This window comes from Polypterus senegalus, chromosome 1 (assembly GCF_016835505.1).
Source record: "Polypterus senegalus isolate Bchr_013 chromosome 1, ASM1683550v1, whole genome shotgun sequence".
Classification (NCBI taxonomy): domain Eukaryota; kingdom Metazoa; phylum Chordata; class Cladistia; order Polypteriformes; family Polypteridae; genus Polypterus; species Polypterus senegalus.
The window spans coordinates 157,225,387-157,245,321 of NC_053154.1; the positions used below are offsets into that span (position 1 = coordinate 157,225,387).

Below are 19,935 nucleotides of genomic sequence, written 5' to 3' on the forward strand. Positions count from 1 at the left end.
ATCTACAACGTCGAGCCTCCAGGACACCTTATACCCCGTCAAGGCACAAGGCTCATGCTACAGGCTGGACACTGCTATGTGATTCTCAGGATGTCATCTATGTGAACATGACAAGGACAGATTTTCAAAGCCAAATTATTTTTACAGTAGTACCTAAGAAATATTGCGCCAAATATGTGAATATGATCAATGACGGATAAACTGATTAATAACAGAGACTACACAGCTGAAGCAAAGGGACAAGTTTACTTTCACTTTGGAAGCAAAACTACCGTAAATGCATGCTACATAAATAAAAGCCTACATACTGACATTGCCAAACCGAACATTGCTTCCATTCTTCCAAATCTGTTAATGTGCTCTCTTTGCGTCTATGCTACTGTTCTTATGTGCATTCCAGCCACTGAAGTGTACAGACACTATACACAAATGAAACTACAAATTGGGAGACAAAAGATCACATTAAAAAAATAAAATTAAGTTGGCACTTCTGTAGAGAAAATATAACCTTATGTATATAACATTATTATTTCATCGAAAGAGTTTTTAACCAGATCTCTACATTTTCAAAAACATTTAAAAAAAAAAAACGAAACAAAATCAAAAACAAAGTAACACTAAATATGAATTCCTCCTCAATAAGAAATGTTTAATGATTCAGACTGAATGCACACATTTACTGTAAAGGACAGGGAGTAAATATCCTGTAATTAATAAAGATACTGTATATACGCATTAACCACACAGTGATATACTGTATATGGAAAGAAAAAAAAAGAAATGAAAAAAAATGGCCGGAAAAAAATAAGAAGAAATAAAATCCAAAGTGGACAGGAGTAGTGTGCACATAGCCTACATTAATACTAGTAGATCCATTAAAAATAATGAATGAGTATCATCACGTAATCTAAAAGAAAAGTATACAGTAATCCCTCGCTATATCGCACTTCGACTTTCGCGGCTTCACTCCATCATGGATTTTATATGTAAGCATATCTAAATATTTATCACTGATTTTTTGCTGGTTCTCGGATTTCTGTGGACAATGGGTCTTTTAATTTATGGTACATGCTTCCTCAGTTGGTTTGCCCAAGTTGATTTCATACAAGGGACGCTACTGGCGGATGGCAGAGAAGCTACCCAATCAGAGCACATATTATGTATTAAATAAAACTCCTTAAAGATATATGATATGCTTCCCACGCTGTGTTTTGCATACTTAGAAGCTCTAACAGCACCTATTGATTTTTGATTGTTTGCTTTTCGCTCTCTGTCTCTCTCTCTCTGACATTCTCTGCTCCTGACGCGCACTCCTTTAAAGAGGAAGATAGTTTTGCATTCTTTTAATTGTGAGACGGAACTGTCATCTCTGTCTTGTCATGGAGCATAGTTTAAACTTTTGAAAAAGAGACAAATGTTTGTTTGCAGTGTTTTAAAGTCCCTGTCTCTACAACCTCCTGTGTTTCTGTGCAAATCTGTGACACAAGCATGACAATATAAAAACAACAATATAAATGTATGGTTTTTACTTCGCGGATTTTCACCTTTCGCGGGGGGTTCTGGAACGCAACCCCCGTGATCGAGGAGGGATTACTGTATACATACATATAAATGTTCGTTGGAACTGAAAGTAGTCTTTAGAAGTTAATGTTTATATTACATTGAAAGAGATTATAGGAACACAGTAAATAATCTGGAGCTGTGATGCAGCAGCAGTAGCGAAAAATATCGGGCTTGATTCTCATCCTAGTCATCATCTGGGTGGAGTTTGCATGTTTTCCCCATGTATGTGTGGGTTTTCCACTTTTCTTGTTTATGAATAGTGGCCAAGTATGAGTTTACTGTGTGGCCGAGTGCACTTTGGATTTTTCTTATGTCTAGTGTTTCAAAGATCAGCCTAGATTAAGTGGATATTATTGATATTTAAAAAAATCACAATAAACAAATAAAATTAGAAGACCGCCAAGAACTGTGAAAGCTAAGGCATTAGATACATGTAAGGCTGATTATATGCCACTCAGCTTCTCCTGCAAATAAAAACTGTAAAATGTCAACAGAGGACCTATGCTGGACAAACAGATATGTCTCCAGATCTAGCCATTGTCATATTGCTTTGCTGTGGACCTGTATTGGTGTGACAGATTTTAAACAATTTTTTATTGTTGTTTTAATTGTATTTCAATACATGCATTTTCGAATCTTGCTTATGTGTAGTTACTGAGGTGGGAAGCATACATACAGACAACTTTAAACTTTGTTTTTTGATCTTGTTAGATGGTAGCATCTCATTGCTTAGCGCAGATGCCTCACAAGTCCTGTCTAAGTGCCGTAGCTTCAAAAAGATTATTGAATCTGGGTGGGTGGAAACTGTAGATACTCCCTTTGTGCATTCACATTTTAAATCCATTTTAACTGAAAGTAAATATTGTAACAAGCTGCCACAGACATGCGTTTTACTAAGTGATGTTCTATTCTAGGACTTATAATTTGCAACACAGCTTCCATTACACTAGATATCTGCATGAAAAAAACCCACCTGCACCAGCTGCTGTGAACCCTAATGTGTATCCCTCAGGAAAGATATCATTCTGAATGTGTATAAAATGTTTGTTTCATTGCCATAAACATACCTCTAAAATGTGAATGGCATGCTTTCTGAAAATTGAAACTTTGTCACTTTGAAGTGGAACTTTTTTAGCATATTTTAAAACTTTTGTTTTACGTTAATTCCAGTACTGTATTGAGCATGACTCTAGGATATTAAGGGAAATGAGAACCTTTTTAAAATCTATGAATTACACTTTACCTAACAATGGTCTCCCAGAAAAATGAATACATGACATGACTCTGAAAAGTTACCCTTGATTTCCAAAATACTAAACTTATCCTTTAATTATTATTCCCTGGGAGAAATTCTACCACCTACTGGATTACTTTGGAAACAACTAGTTATTAAAAAAAATCTTTCTATATCCATAAAAAATATCCAGAAACTAAAATGAAGGGTATTATGCATTTGCACAACTCTTCAAAATTGAAACAAGGTATTTCTGCAGCATCTGTGAATTATCTTTAATTTATGAAATTTGTTGTGGGCTCCTAAATGAAATCACTAGTATTTAGAACATTAAAAAAATGTTGACAAGAACAGGTCATTCAGCCTAACAGGTGCGACAATCCTATTCACCTAAATCCTCCAAAACAATATCAGGTCAAGTTCCAATTGTCCATTCAAAAGGCAACATACTCCTTGTGTATGTGGTTCTCTGTGTGAAGAAAAACGTCCCAATGTTTATGTGAAATTTACTCTTAACAACTTTCCAACTTTGTCCATGTGTTCTTGATGAACTAATTTTAAAATAAGTCTCAATTTACTATTCCTACTAATTCCTTTCATAATTCTAAACACGTAATCATGTCACCTCTTAATCTTCTTTTGCTTAAACTGAAAAGGCTCACTCTTTTAATCTTTCATCACAACTCTTCCCCTGTAGCCCTGGAATCAGCCTAGTCGCTCTTCTCTAGATTGTTTTTTAGTGCTTTTATGTCTTTCTTGTAGACTGGAGATCAAAACTGCACATAGTACTCCAGATGAGGCCTCACCACTTCATTATAAAACTTGAACATAACCTCCCTGGACTTGAACTCCACACATCGTGCTTTATAACCTAACATTCTGTTAGCCTTCTTAATGGCTTCTGAAGTTAATAGTGTAGAGTCGACTGTGACTCCAAAATCCTTCTCATAAGATGTACTTTCAAGTTTCAGACCTCCCATTGTGTATTCAAACCTAAAATGTTGACTTTCTACATGTAATACTTTATATTTACTGACATTAAATTTCATCTGCCACAAATCTGTCCAAGTCTGTATACTGTCCAAGTATATTATATGACAGTCCACCTAACTTGTTATCATATGCAAACTTAACCAGCTTGCTATTTATATTTCTATCCAGATAATTTTTATATATTAAAAATAGTAGCAACCCTAGCACTGACCACCGAATGACACCGCTCTTAACTTTACCCAATCCTGCTAAGGTTTCTCAAACCATAACCCTCTGCTTCTTGTGTTTTAGTCAATTCTGCACCCATCTACACAATACACCCTGAACTCCCAACTATTTTAGTTTGATGGCCAATTTCTCAAGTAGAACCTTATCAAAAGATTCAAGATAAATAATATCACATGCACCACTCTGATTGTATCCTGTTGTTGTTTCCTCATAGAATTCCAGCATATCAGTAAAACACAACCTCTTCTCTCTAAACCTGTGCTGACTGTTCAGTAAAATTCCTGTTCTTGTCATGTACTGCTCAATCTTTTCCTTAATAATTCCTTTCATTAATTTACCTTTGATACATGTTAAACCTAACCCAGCCACAGGGGATGCACAAACCAGTGTGTTTCTTCGTGCTGGTCCCAAGCCCGGATAAATGGGGAGGGTTACATCAGGAAGGGCATCTGGTGTAAAACTTTGCCAAATCAATATACGGACAACAATACAAATTTCTATACCGGATCGGTCGAGCCCCGGGTTAACAACGACCGCCAACAGTTCTGTTAGCCAACAGGGTGTTGGCAGAAATTGGGCTACTTTTGGCCGAAGAAGGAGAAGGAGAAGAAGAGGGGGGAGACGTGTCCAGAGGCAGGAGAAGAGGAGGAAGGTAAAGAGAGTGGAACTGAGGGTAGGAACTTTGAATGTTGCCAGAATGACTGGTAAGGGGAGACAGTTAGCCGATATGATGGAGAAAAAGAAGGTTGATATATTGTGCGTGCAAGAGACTAAATGGAAGGGGAGTAAGGCCAGGTGGATCGGAGGTGGATTCAAATTGTTCTATCATGGTGTGGATAGGAGGAGAAATGGAGTAGGGTTATTCTGAAGGAACAGTATGTCAAGAGTGTTTTGGAAGTGAAAAGAGTGTCAAACAGAGTAATTATTATGAAGGTGGAAATTTGAGGTGCTTGGTGTGACATCTGGGCAGAGAAAGGAGGAAAAGGAAACCTGGTGGTGGAATGAAGAAATACAGGAGAGTATACAGAGTAAGAGGATGGCAAAGAAGAAGTGGGATAGTCAGAGAGATGCAGAAAGTAGACAAGAGTACAAGCAGATATGGCACAAGGTGAAGAAAGAGGTGGCGAAGGCTAAAGAAAAAGCGCATGATGAGTTATATGAGAGGTTGGACACTAAAGAGGGAGAAAAGGACCTGTACCGATTGTCTAGACAGAGGGATCGAGCTGGGAAAGATGTGCAGCAGGTTTGGGTAATAAAGGATAAAGATGGAAATGTACTCACAAGAGAGGAGAGTGTGTTGAGCAGATGGAAAGAGTACTTTGAAAGGCTTATGAATGGAGAGAAAAAGAGAGAGAAGAGGTTGGATGATTACCAAGGAGGAAGTAAGGACAGCTGTGGAGAGGATGAAGAATGGAAAAGCCGTTGGTCCAGATGACATACCTGTGGAAGCATGGAGGTGTTTAGGAGAGATGGCAGTGTAGTTTTTAACCAGATTGTTTAATGGAATCTTGGAAAGTGAGAGGATGTCTGAGGTGTGGAGAAGAAGTGTACTGGTGCCGATATTTAAGAATAAGGGGCATGTGCAGGACTGTAGTAACAACAGGGGGATACAATTGATGAGCCACAGCATGAAGTTATGGGAAAGAGTAGTGGAAGCTAGGTTAAGAAGTGAAGTGATGGTTAGTTAGCAGCAGTATAGTTTCATGCCAAAAAAGAGCACCACAGATGCGATGTTTGCTCTGAGGGTGTTGATGGAGAAGTGCAGAGAGGTGAGATTGCGTTGGTTTGGACATGTGCAGAGGAGAGATGCTGAGTATATTAGGAGAAGGATGCTAAGGATAAAGCTGCCAGGCAAGAGAAAAAGAGGAAGGCCCAAGAGAAGATTTATGGATGTGGTGAGAGAAGACATGCAGGTGATGGGTGTAACAGAACAAGATGCAGAGGACAGAAAGATATGGAAGAAGATGACCTACTGTGGCGACCCCTAATGGGAGCAGCGGAAAGAAGAAAAAGAAGGCATGTTAAACCAACTGGAATACAGTTACTTGGGTCTGACCAATCACCTTTTACATATAATGGGATAATCTTTGCCATTTTGTAGTCCTTTGGAACATCTAAGGTTGAGGTTGTTTAAGGCATGCAAGATACTCTTACAAGTTTTCTGCTGACAGTCTGCAGTGGCCAATATATTTTTCTATGCTATAGTGTGCTAGAGAAATAGTATTAGTGCAGGTGATGTCAACAGACTAAACAAGCTGTTTAAAAAGGCTAGTTCAATCTTAAGAGTCTTTTGGATCAAGTCACCCCCCAGCTGCAATGGTATACTTCTCTCTGTGCTAAATGGTACTGAGCTGGCATAGCAGACATCTTAACAGACAAAGATGCTACATGCAATATACTGTGCCAATGAGTGGCATACTGTGAGATTCTGCAATTCTCATTACTTTACATTTAAGTAAATATCTAAACTTTTATTAATAGTAGCTTTGCCTTTTTGGTTGTAACCTGCCAATTTACTTCGGGATTAATAAAGTTTCTATCAGAAAAAAAAAACTAAAAAAATACTAGCTGAACAATAACCCAAATGGAGAACTTGCTCATCAGATGGTTAAATAACTATGCTTATAAAAGAGAACTGCTGAGAGAAAACAGGCAACAGCAGCAAAAAAAGATATCGAGAATGGGTTATAACGAGTAATCTCTGGTTAAAACTCAACCATTACAAAAAAAAACCAAAATAAAGTATTTTTGATATCGAATGAAAAGACTGCAAATCAGTCATTTCTAGTTAACTCTTTAACTGCAACTGGAATAATCCCACGAAATGTGCCCTATAGGCTTCCAGGGCTGCCCTCACTATTTCAGTAATGTCAACCGAGTATAACCCTGTCTCATCCCACTTCTCAGAATGATTTTTTTAAGAAACGATGTTTAATATACCTCTATACCATTACTGTATATATTAAAGTCTCAATATATCCTTCTCAAGTTTAGATGTATTTGTATTCCAAAAATAAAGCCCGTGCTGCTCTCAGTTTTTCTATTTTTCACTGACTATCTCAGCAGATCATCTCTTTTATTCGTCATCTCCCTAAATTAGAATACGTATTCCAGACATATTTGCTTCAAGTGTTGTGTATGCATGCCCTTTCTGCCCTAAACATAATCTTCACAGAAAATTCTTGCAAATGCTTGCATTGACCCTCATATTTATTGTTCAAAACTATTTGAATCCCCTATACGTTGTTCTCTGTCTGCTAGACACAAAAGTATTTGTCCTTATTATTTTAAATTATAAAACATCACAGATTCTTTTCAATAATGTATCATGTTTACCAAACTTTATTACAAATATTATGTTTGTGTATAAGCCTAAAACAGCCTGTATTCTTCAGAAAAAAGTACATTGGTCTAAAAATTTACAAGTATCATAGAGACAAGACATTAATTATGAGAGATTTAAAAAAAATACGAAATCATTTCTTGAATAAGCTGTTTTTGCATGACACGCCTTTGTACAACAAACCAGTGATAAAAATGACGATCCCACTGCAATATGCGTTCTCTGTGTGTCAAATCTGTTTTTGCCACCTTAAATTCTTTCACCATCTACGTTATGCCCTACATGTCAACACTCTTTGACAACAGCAGTGGAAAACATTTGCTTACATCTTAGCTAACCCGCTGAGTGGTAGTTTTGGAATTTGTCTTTTTGTTACAGGCATGGCTCTTGCCCTGACAATGCACACAGTGAGGGCACTGCAACCTTTTGGTGTTGTGAACATGTCAAAGGTTTCACCTAGTAGCTTTAGTGGGATTTAAGAAATATTAACATCAAAGAACCTTAATCTTAAATAACCTGCTGCTCTAATCCAATCCATTCTGTTCTAATCACCTGTCTTCACGATACTCTTCTGGTTGCACTAATTTCCATAAAGTCACTCAACAAGGCCCAGAATTGAATAAGAGAAGATGAAAATTTAATAATAACTGCTGCACCAAAGTACACATGCTCCAGGCACAAACAATTTACAAGTGAATTCCCTTCCTCTGAGGATCATATTTAAAAGAAAATCCCTTAACACACACCTTCAGGTAAACAACTGTCACTTACCTTGAATTCCTGAGGATGGAGGATTCCTCTGAATATTGTCATCTGAATTATCTTGAATTATATCCCACAGGTCCCACTGAAATGTTGGATTCATTACATAAAAGAACTGATTTGGGTTTTTAATGCGGTACTCTTTATATTTGTCAAAGAAATTGTAATCTGGATTATTGAACCACTGAAAAGAGAAAGAAGACAATTTAAATATTGCCTTTCACATGTTTGCTGTAGTTTATCTTGATAAGTGATGTACATTTCAATGCAAAATTACATTATACAGCATATCAATATAAAATCCTGACAATGTACCTCTAACTGTGCAGCAAAGTGTTATACTGTTAAATTTGGCCAATTCAATTCTCTAAATTAAATTCTCTCACTGTAACATCTAATAATTTGATTGCAAAAAATCTTATACATTTGAAAATATCTGTCTTTTACTGATGGCAGCAAAGCTGCAATACTCATTGGTGACTGTTTAAATTTCCTTATAAAAAAAGTATTGCCTAAGTAGTGTAAACCCGCAGCTCAAAATGATCTGCTGCTGTAATGTCATTCAGTGGCAAATGGCTCTATAATGTGAATAGTTCTGAAGGGCTATCAAAATGCTGGCTTTTATTTTTTTAATACAATAAAAACATTAAATTGAAGCTTCAGTGGAAATGTACACTTGGTAAAAAGTACACTTATAACAGAACAGCTTCCTGATCTGTTGGAACTATAATTTGAAGTTGGTCATGGGAAAGATGAATATGAAGATGTTCTGCTACAAGGATGACATGTGTGAGTGGATATGCAGACAGATATTAGCTGTAAGAGGAAGGTGTACTGAAACAGCTGTTAGAAAAAAGTAAAGGCACATCACGGACATTGAAAGACAAATTCACATACACATACCAAATTTTCTAAAAAAATGCTGAAATAAAGATCTCAATTTCCCTGTGGGTTTTTCTTCCTACAATTTTTTATTATATATATATATATATATATATATATATATATATATATATATATATATATATATATATATATATATCTATACTAATAAAAGGCAAAGCCCTCACTCACTCACTCACTCACTGACTCATCACTAATTCTCCAACTTCCCGTGTGGGTGGAAGGCTGAAATTTGGCAGGTTCATTCCTTACAGCTTCCTTACAAAAGTTGGGCAGGTTTCATTTCGAAATTCTACGCGTAATGGTCATAACTGGAAGCTGTTTTTCTCCATTTACTGTAATGGAGATGAGCTTGAACGCCGTGGGGGCGGAGTTTCGTGTGACATCATCACGCCTCCCACGTAATCACGCAGTACATAGAAAACCAGGAAGACCTCCAAAAAGCGCTGAAGAAAACAAGCATTATATAATTGAGAAGGCAGCAAAACAATAAGAAGCGAGCGAGTGACATATACAACCATATTCATGAGTTCTGCTACTTCGGAAACAAAGCACGATGTAAACCTACACTTTAAATTAAGTTCATAGACAGGCTCCGCTGGCATTTGCAATTTAGTGCCTGCCCATAAAAGGCCGTCCGTCAGCGGCAATCCAATAGCAAACTCCCACTAAATATTCACGGGTGAACGACTGTGCTTATGCAGAGGAAGATGAGATGGTCAGCGTGGTGTTTGGCACAAACTCAGCGAAACTGCGAGAGAAAGTTTTAAGTGCCAGGACTAAGGTAACATTAAATACAGCCATGGACATAGCACGAGATGGCACCAGCACAGCTGGGAACCTTCGATGCATGTACACCGAGTGGCTCACGTGAACTGACGCAGTGCACAGCCAAAAAGCAACAGTTCCAAACTGAACAAAAACCGAATTACACAATTGAAAAGGCAGCAAAAAATATGAAGTGTCTGATACATACAAGCATATTCATAAATCCAGCTACTGCGGAAACAAAGCACACGGTGGAAAAGTCAATGTCCCGCTAAAGGAAGACAGTGTAAAAAAAACCCGTGCATGCAGTGTGTCAGGTCTCAGATAAAGAAGAAGACGAGCTGTTTATTGATGCAGTAAGAAACGAATCGATGAATGAAACCTGTCATCTTTACAACGATTGACAAACACAGAATGTAACTTGAACACAACACATCCTACAAATACGAACCTGATTGAAAGAAATAATGATAATCAAATCCTTGATGACAGCAACACTCAGTAACACTCACAAAACAAATACTGTATATTGACAGTCATGTTACGTTATTTTTAAAATGTTCCCTTTTCTTTTTCATAGCTTTTTTAACACACTACTTTTCCGCTGTGATACGCGGGTATATATATATGTATATATATATCCCGATCTACATACTCAAATAGTGGATACTTTATTCGCCATCAATGATTGTTTTGGTAAAGCCATACTCAGTGTATTCATTAGATGAACGGTAAAAAAGTAAGAGCGAGGGAGGATGACTTATTGCGGCATGCAGGCTGTAGTCTTGCGTCAACTCTATCTGAATTGCGCGATCACATTTGAAAAAAATATATCTTTTCAAGTTCTATTTAGTCCATATGTGTCAAACTCAAGGGATGTAATTATATCCGGCCCGCGAGATCATTTTATATACTGTATTATTGTTATGAATGGCCCGGGTATATGAAGCGCTGGTAACACAATAAACTACAGATCCCATAATGCAGCGCTTCAGCTGCCTTGGCCGAACATTTACCGCGTTAATCAAGTCTAGCTTATGATGCTGCAAGTTATTGCGAAGCTACCTCACACGATGCTGAAGAGAAAAGTTGATTCTGAAAATAGAGCCTTTAAAAACCGATGGGAGGCTGAGTATATGTTTACTGAACCCGTGTGTCTCATTTGTGGAGCTAATGTGGCTGTAATTACAGAATTTAATCTAAGACGGCACTATGAGACAAAACATCACGGTAACCTGAAAGACCTGAATGCAATGCAGAAGATACAGAAAGCAGAAGAATTAAATAAGAATCTGACACTTCAGCGGACGTTTTTACCCGTGCACAATCACAAAGTGATTTCAAGTGAAGCTGCTTTTATGGGAGACACAAATGCACTAGTGCAACTTGCCCCACTTTCCCTGTTGCCAAGTAATGTTGAACCAAGTCGATGTTGCAAAAGGAGTTGCAATGTTAACCAAGCAGAGGCTTCACGTGCTGGAAGAGGTGGAAAAACTGTTGCTAATGTGGTTGAACAAGAACCAGCTTGCAGGGGATAGCGTAAGCAAAGCAATCATATGCGAGAAAGCCAGGAAGATTCATGGCGATTTGCTGAAAAAAAAATCCTTCTTCGAGTGGCAAAGGTGAGGCATTTAAAGCCAGTAGAGGATGGTTTGAAAAGTTTCGCAAGAAAAATGGCATTTCATTTTTTTCCCTGTGCTTAAAACTCATAAAAAACGTTTTTACAGCAAGCAGTTCGTAAGGGTCTAGCACAAACTCTTACAATGTTAGTTTTCTCTGTTGTCCAAGGGTTTCTCAGTGGTATTCAATTGTTTTACATTTAGTTTACTATTAAACTGTGCATTCTATGGTATAATTAACTATTTTTGTACTTAAAAATATATATATATTTAGATAGATAGATAGTTTACATACAGTTCGTGCGGTCTGAAATGGATTAATTGTATTTACATACAATCTTATGGGGAAATTATGTTCGGGTCGTGACCAAATCGAGTTGCATCCAGAGTTTTGGAATGAATTACAGTTGTGACCAGAGGTACTACTGTACTAGGATGACTTCCTAGTAATGTCATTGAATGAGTCGGAAAAAAATATCAATTTTTAACATGTAAAGGATTCTGAAATTAGCACAAAGAAATGATACATTTAAGAAATTTAGAAACACTGAAAGGATGGCTACAAATATTCATTTCACTTACGTGAGTAATGTTTTTAGAATAGGGTGCTGGATCCCACATAACCAAAACAGTATCTCTATACAAAGGATCTGTCAGAAATCTGTGTGCCTCTGTAGATACGACCTAAAAAAAAGCATGGAGAAACAAATGAGTCAAAATGGAGCAACAACGCTGAACAATTTTTAAATACTTTGAGGTACTGATAGGTATATTATCAAATAGACTTCTTGCATCACATTCCTCATCTGCAGTTGAGATAAGCAACATTCTCTGTGAATTTACTTTATTAATATACTGTACATATATTTTAGTTACAGTATCTTGTGGGATAACCTTGAAATTCACATATGAACACTGAAATTGGCACACTCTTTTTCTAATCTCATCTGTTGTAGTTGAGTGTAGCTTATGATAACATGCCCTTCCAAACTGTGAAAAGTTCTAGTTACTTTCACAACTATAACTGTAGGCTAAATTGTCACCAAAGATACTAATACTCAAAATGCAATTATCCAGGCTATCAATGACACTTTCAAATATTACTTCCAAGATTTACTGACATTCTAACAGTTTCTAATCTGTGCACTGATCTAATGCTATTATCACCCCACACATAACTAACTTGCATGTAAAGTAGCCTTTGAAAAGTGCAGCTTTACTCAAAACGCAATTAATATTAATATAATAATAATCATATGCATGAATATAGTGAGCTTTTTTCATGGGGTGATTCTGAATGTAACACAGCCAATTTATACTCATTTTCCTTTCCTGTTCCTTGGACAGAAAAATGTATACCTTGGAAGAGAGGCAGTGACCTCTCCACAAATCCCACACACCACCAAAATGGTGCCAGTTGAATGACTGCTGAAGAAGGCCCAATGGTTTTGTCAGACTCAGCAACTATTTTTTCCTTTCTTTTACATAACAATCAGCTATTAAATAGGGCTTGCATCTGGCACCCCAACTCTTTTTATGTTTGTTTTAACTTCTTTTACAAGTGAAAAGGGATTCGCCAAGTTTTAAATGATACCACATGCCATCCTAAATTAGAATGTCAAAACGTTGAGGCAAAATGTAGAAAACAAACCTAATTCAGTGGACTGATAATTCTGTAACTTAGTTTAAGAAAGCCCTCTAGAAGGTACACTTTGAATGCGTCTCCATAGGGATAAATAAACTTAAACCTGTAGGTTTTATTTTTAAAAACAGCTAAATAAGTAATCAGTGCTCTCAGGCACAATTCCACCCAATATTAGTAGCAAAGACTTTATAGATTTCTTTAATGAACTAGACAGAAAAAAAAAAACTGAGTAGTCTAGAAACCCAGGCACAGGGGATGCACAAACCAGTGTGTTTCTTCGTGCCAGCCCCAAGCCCAGATAAATGGGGAGGGTTATGTCAGGAAGGGCATCCGGTGTAAAATTTTGCCAGATCAACATGTGGACAACAATACAGATTTCCTTACTGGATTGGTCGAGTTCCGGGTTAACAACAACCGCCATAAGTACTTACATACGAAGAAAGGTGCATTTGCCCAAAACATTAACATTTACAGTATATGTTACTTACATAAAAGCCAGATCGAATGTTATTTATCTATTTACTAGTGATGAGCGAGCATGCTTGGCCGAACATGTGTTCGGCTCGAGCATCGCTATGCTCGGAGCATGGCGCTACTCGAACGAGCACCACACGTTTCGCGGGTTGGAGACAGCCAATCAAGGGGCAGGTAAGTACTGCCCTCACTGTAATGCCACTAGCCATGTCAGGAGCTGGCATTACAGTGATTGGCTGGCTGGAACACGTCATCAGGTGCTAAACAGCATGCACTCGCATATAATATTTTAGAGCGTCAGCTCACCTGCAGGCACTGGCATATAATGTTTTAGAGCGTCGTTTTTCCTGTAAAATTGATTTTTAGGGGGTTTTGTGTGTGTTTTTGTCAGTCTGTAAAAGTGGAGTTGGGATTGTATATGTGGCTGAGAGAATAAAACTGAATAAAAAAAAACAAAAAACAAAGCTAACCTTTACAAGTATCATAAATTACACCGGCTGTTACAGGCTGGAATCAAATGTATGTTTTTATTCTAAAATAGTAAGAACATGAGCAGCTCACTTCTCAAAATGGACTTGGCCAGGATCGAACCTGTGAAGCTTTGATTACCAGTCAATAGTTAATACCGTTGCACCACCAAAGCTGTCATAGCAACTGTGTGTCAATGTCGCACCCTAACACGGGTTCTTTTTTGCAGTTATATTTTTGAATGGAAGCGCATTTGTTCTGTTATATTTGTACCTTTTGTGAAAGTGTTTCTTTGATATTTGGAATTCAGGCTTCACACATTATACTATTCATGTCTACATTTTGGCAATTATTACTAAAACATGAAAAACATTTCTGTTTTAACGATATGTTTACATAGATCGTTGTAGACACGGAATACACATGAAATGCAAGTGTTCCAAATAATGATATAGTATTTATAAAAGGTGTCATTTTGTTTGACTTCTCACTCTATACAACTCTAAGCAACTGACATGCAGGTAAACAGACTTGAGCTGAGGAAACTGTGTGGGGTGGAGGGATGTGATAGCAGGCTGCTTGCTGTTTGCTGCTTATCAACACATTTAAAAGACAAAAGACGCTGACAGAAAGGTGCAAAGCATTTAAAGGTGGGACGGATCTATGAGTTTTTTCGTAGGCTCTGGTAATTCTAGCGTTAAGGATAGGAACTTTGGATGTTGGCAGTATGACTGGTAAGGGGAGAAAGTTAGCTGATATGATGGAGAGAAGAAAGTTTGATATATTGTGCGTGCAAGAGACTAAATGGAAGGGAAGGTGGATCGGAGGTGGATTCAAATTGTTCTATCATAGTGTGGATGGGAGGAGAAATGGGGTAGGGGTTATTCTGAAGGAACAGTATGTCAAGAATGTTTTGGAAGTGAAAAGTACAGACAGAGTAATGATTATAAAGCTAGAAATTTGAGGTGTGATGATGAATGTTGTTAGTACATATGCCCCGCAAGTTGGGTATGCGATGGATGAGAAAGAAGATTTCTGGAGTGAAGTGGATGAAGTGATGAACAGTGTACCCATGGGACGGAAAGTGGAGCGGATATCAATGGACATGTTGGTGAAGGGAACAGAGGAGACGAGGAGATGATGGGTAGGCATGGTGTCAAGGAGAGGAATGAAGAAGGTCAGAAGATAATGGATTTTGCAAAAAGATTGGACATGGCTGGGGTGAATATGTATTTTAAGAAGAGAGGGGAATATCAGGTTACATACTGTACAAGAGTGGAGGAAGATGCACACAGGTAAATTATATCCTATGCAGAAGAGTCAATCTGAAGGAGATTAAAGACTGCAAAATGGTGGCAGGGGAAAGTGCAGTTAGACAGCATAGGATGGTGGTCTATAGCAGGGGTTCCCAAACCTTTGGACGTCAAGTACCACCTGTGGTTAAGTGAGTTGCGTTGCGTACCACCTGCACCTTGTTGAAAGGGAGGGAGAGCTGTAAGGGGGGGAGTTCGGGTCTAAACCACCCCAAAATCTGAATAAAAGTTAAAGAATTGGAATAAATTATGCATAAAATTAATGAAAAAATTTGTGCATGTACATAAATTGATAAATTCCGCACCGAAACTAAATCCTGCCTTCGGCCTGTATGTGACGCAGTTATCGAAGACAAAATGGTATCGGCTTTGTGCTTAGATCTAGTGACTATGATGCGATACAGCAGCAGTGCACGTATAACAACAAATGCGAGCGGTTTCTGTGAGTTAGAGTTACCGAGGACTAAATAGTGTTAGTGTTGTGCGTTCATCTAGTGAGCAAAAGCTCAAACAGTGAAGAAGTAGAAGCTGACTTCCGCGAAACGGAATTATGGTAGCATTAAATGAACTAAATACTGATTCGAATAATAGGTTTTATTTATTCAGATGACGAAATTTCACACCACACTAAATTTGGGAATCCAGGTATTATTGTATTTAAACAGTTTCATTGGTTTTTGCTCACAACAGGCTTGTCATAAAGGGTTTTGCACAGATAAATTAAATTAAAGGGACTGCGATGCGTACCACCTGAAAACGCTCCGCGTACCACTGGTACCACAGTTTGGGAACCACTGGTCTATAGGATGACACTGGAGATCAAGAAGAGGAGGAGAGTTAGGTCAGAGCCAAAGATCAAATGGTGGAAGTTGAAAAAGGAAGACTGCAAGGTTAGTTTAGGGAGGAGATAAGACAGGCACTGTGTGGCAATGAAGAGTTACCAGACAGCTGGGCAACTACAGCAGAAGTAGTAAGGGTGACAGCAAGATGGGTGCTTGGTGTGACATCTGGACAGAGGAAGGAGGAAAAGGAAACCTGTTGGTGGAAAGGGGAAGTACAGGAGAATATACAGAGGGAGAGGATGGTGAAGAAGAAGTGGGATAGTCAGAGAGATGCAGAAAGTAGACACAAGTACAAGGAGATAAGGTGCAAGGTAATGAGAGAGGTGGCAAAGGCTAAAGAAAAGGCATATGATGAGTTTATGAGAGGTTGGACACTATAGAGGGAGAAAAGGACCTGTACCAATTGGCTAGACATAGGGATTGAGCTGGGGAAGATGTGCAGCAGGTTAGGGTCATCTATAATAATAAAAGGCAAAGCCCTCACTGACTGACTGACTCACTCACTCACTGACTCATCACTAATTCTCCAACTTCCCATGTAGGTAGAAGGCTAAAATTTGGCAGGCTCATTCCTTACAGCTTACTTACAAAAGTTAAGCAGGTTTCATTTCGAAATTCTACACGTAACGGTCATAACGGTCGACAACGTCCGCCATGTTGAACTTTATTCATGGCCCTATCTTCACGAAATTTGGTAGGCGGCTACCCTGCGCTAACCGAAACCGATGTACTTACTTATTTCGATGGTATTACGCCACTGGCGGCCGCCATATTGAACTTTTCAACGTCACCAATTTTCAAACTTCCCGTGTAGGTAGAAGGCTGACCCCATCTTCACGAAATTTGGTAGGTGGCTTCCCTGCGCTAACCAAAACCAATGTACGTACTTATTTCGGTGGTATGACGCCACTGTCGGCCGCCATATTGAATTTTCCAAATGTCACTAATTCTCCAACTTCCCGTGTAGGTAGAAGGCTGAAATTTGGCAGGCCCATTCCTTACAGCTTACTTACAAAAGTTAAGCAGGTTTCATTTCGAAATTCTATGCATAACGGTCAACAACGTCCGCCATGCTGAACTTTCTTATTCATGGCCCCATCTTCACGAAATTTGGTAGGCAGCTTCCTTGCGCTAACCGAAACCAATGTACATACTTATTTCAGTGGTATGACGCCACTGTCAGCTGCCATATTGAACTTTACAACGTCACTAATTCTCCAACTTCCCGTGTAGGTAGAAGGCTGAAATTTTGTACTTATTTCGGTGGTATGACGCCACTGTCGGCCGACATATTGAACTTTTAACGGAAACCGATATCCGTACTTATTTCGTTGGTATGACACCACTGTCGGCCGCCATATTGAACTTTCCAACGTCACTAATTCTCCAACTTCCCGATTAGGTAGAAGGCTGAAATTTGGCAGACTCATTCCTTACAGGTTACTTACAATAGTTAAGCCGGTTTCATTTCGAAATTCTACGTGTAACGGTCATAACGGTCAACAACGTTCGCCATGTTGAACTTTCTTATTTACGGCCCCATCTTCACGAAATTTGGTAGGTGGCTTCCCTGAGCTAACCGAAACCAATGTACGTACTTATTTTGGTGGTATGACGCCACTGTCAGCCGCCATATTGAACTTTCCAACATTACTAATTCTCCAACTTCCCATGTAGGTAGAAGGCTGAAATTTGGGAGGCTCATTCCTTACAGCTTACTTACAAAAGTTAAGCAGGTTTCATTTAGAAATTCTATGCATAATGGTCAACAACGTCCACCATGTTGAACTTTCTTATTTATGGCCCCATCTTCTCGAAATTTGGTAGGCGGCTTCCCTGAACTAACTGAAACCAATGTACGTACTTGTTTCAGTGGTATGATGCCACTGTCGGCCGCCATATTGAACTTTTCAACGGTCTTTGTTACTTATGGGCCCATCTTCAAGACATTTGGTACACGGGTTCCCAACGCTAACTGAATCCTACTTACGTACATATAAACGTCCATTGCCTGCACCTCGGTCACCGTGTGAGGTGGCGTTGGGTCCCCCATGCCAACGCCTCCCACGTTGTTGGCTGCCTGCCTATATAAGGCCGTCCGTCGCTCCGGTCTCTACATTCCCTTCCTTGCTTCGCCACGGGATTCACGTCTCCTTACTGATAACTACAGCCTTTTTGTTTAATCCACGGCTTCTCCGCTGTTTTATTGTTTATTTATTACAATTATAGTTATTGTGTAGGTATTTTAGACTTACTTTACATTGCTCAGGTACCCATTTCCTTTATCGTTCCAACCCCCATTACCATGTCTATCGAGATGATCACTATCGATCAAAGAACTGTCACTTACTGAGTGGTTCCCATGCCTGGAGATGGCACCTACCATTTCCATTCTCTTTGTTACATATTGCACGGCCATATCAGGCTCACTCTTGATATCCTATGGTTCTGCATGTGAGTTGATGGCTGCCGCTGAATTGTTCGGTTGTCGCTTTCAAGTGTACCGAAATGGCAAATATTTTACACCTTTCGAAACCGCCAATGCCTCTTAAACATCTTAGATTGACAGGTGACGATTTCAGTAGTGGACACTTTGATGTTTATGAATGTTTAAACTCTCAAAAGCTGGATGTGATTTTATCGATGAAACCGGTTGTGTGCTTACAATGCTTGACAGATGCCGAATGTCTCTTCAACACAAGTCCTATAAATAATGTCGTAATTGAAACAAACCATGAAACTCAAACCGATTATGACAGCAGCAATCCAAGCTGTGAGATTTGAGACAAGATTACTGTTCACATGGCCAACTGTAAGTTATATGCTCAAGAGTAAGCTCAGCGCACAGCTTGGTCATGTTACAACCGGAGGGCCGAACTGACAACATGGTATACAAAGAGATCCTTAACAAATAATTATTGGCATATTTTCCCTCAGTTTAAAAAGGTTTAATTTCCTTCTTATTAAAAATTTTAATGCAGTACTTCGCCGCTGTGAAGCGTGGGTATTTTGCTAGTAAAGGATAATGATGAAATATACTCATAAGAGAGGAGGATGTGTTGAGAACATGGAAAGAGTACTTTGAGAGGCTGATGAATGAAAAGAATGAGAGAGAGAGAGAGAGAGAGAGAGAGAGAGAGAGAGAAGGTTGGATGATGTGGTGATAGTGAATTAGGAAGTGCAATGGATTAGTAAGGTGGAAGCAAGGACAGCTATGAAGAGGATGAAGAATGGAAAGGCTGTTAGTCCAGATGACATACCTGTGGAAGTATGGAGGTGTTTAGGAGAGATGGCAATGGAGTTTTTAACCAGATTGTTTAATGGAATATTGGAAAGTGAGAGGATGCCTGAGGACTGGCGAAGAAGTGTACTGGTACCGATTTTTAAGAATAAAGGGAATGTGCAGAGTTGTAGTAACTACATGGGGATACAAATGATGAGCCACAGCATGAAGTTATGGGAAAGAGTAGTGGAAGCTAGGTTAAGAAGGGAGGTGATGATTGGTGAGCAGCAGTATGGTTCCATGCCAAGAAAGAGCAACAATATGCAATGTTTGCTCTGAGGGTGTTGATGGAGAAGTATAGAGAAGGCCAGAAGGAGTTGCATTGTGTTTTTGTGGACCTGGAGAAAGCATATGATAGGGTGCTGCAAGAGGAGTTGTGGTATTGTATGAGGAAGTCGGGAGTGGCAGAGAAGTATGTAAGAGTTGTACAGGATATGTACGATGAGAAGTGTGACAGTGGTGAGGTCTGCAATAGGAGGGATGGACGCATTCAAGGT

General features: G+C 38.8%; 1 protein-coding gene across 2 annotated transcripts in view; it reads right to left on the bottom strand.

The window, feature by feature from the left end:
* LOC120533855 (beta-galactoside alpha-2,6-sialyltransferase 1-like) overlaps positions 1 to 19,935 on the bottom strand; it is a 64,373-nt gene that overhangs the window by 2,002 nt on the left and 42,436 nt on the right. For both annotated transcript variants that reach the window (XM_039760901.1, XM_039760910.1), the window contains exons 4-5: positions 11,996 to 12,097; positions 8,133 to 8,307 (exon numbers count right to left, since the gene is read on the bottom strand). In XM_039760901.1, coding sequence (XP_039616835.1) covers positions 8,133 to 8,307; positions 11,996 to 12,097 — 277 coding nt within the window. The remainder of the gene's footprint in view (positions 1 to 8,132; positions 8,308 to 11,995; positions 12,098 to 19,935) is intronic.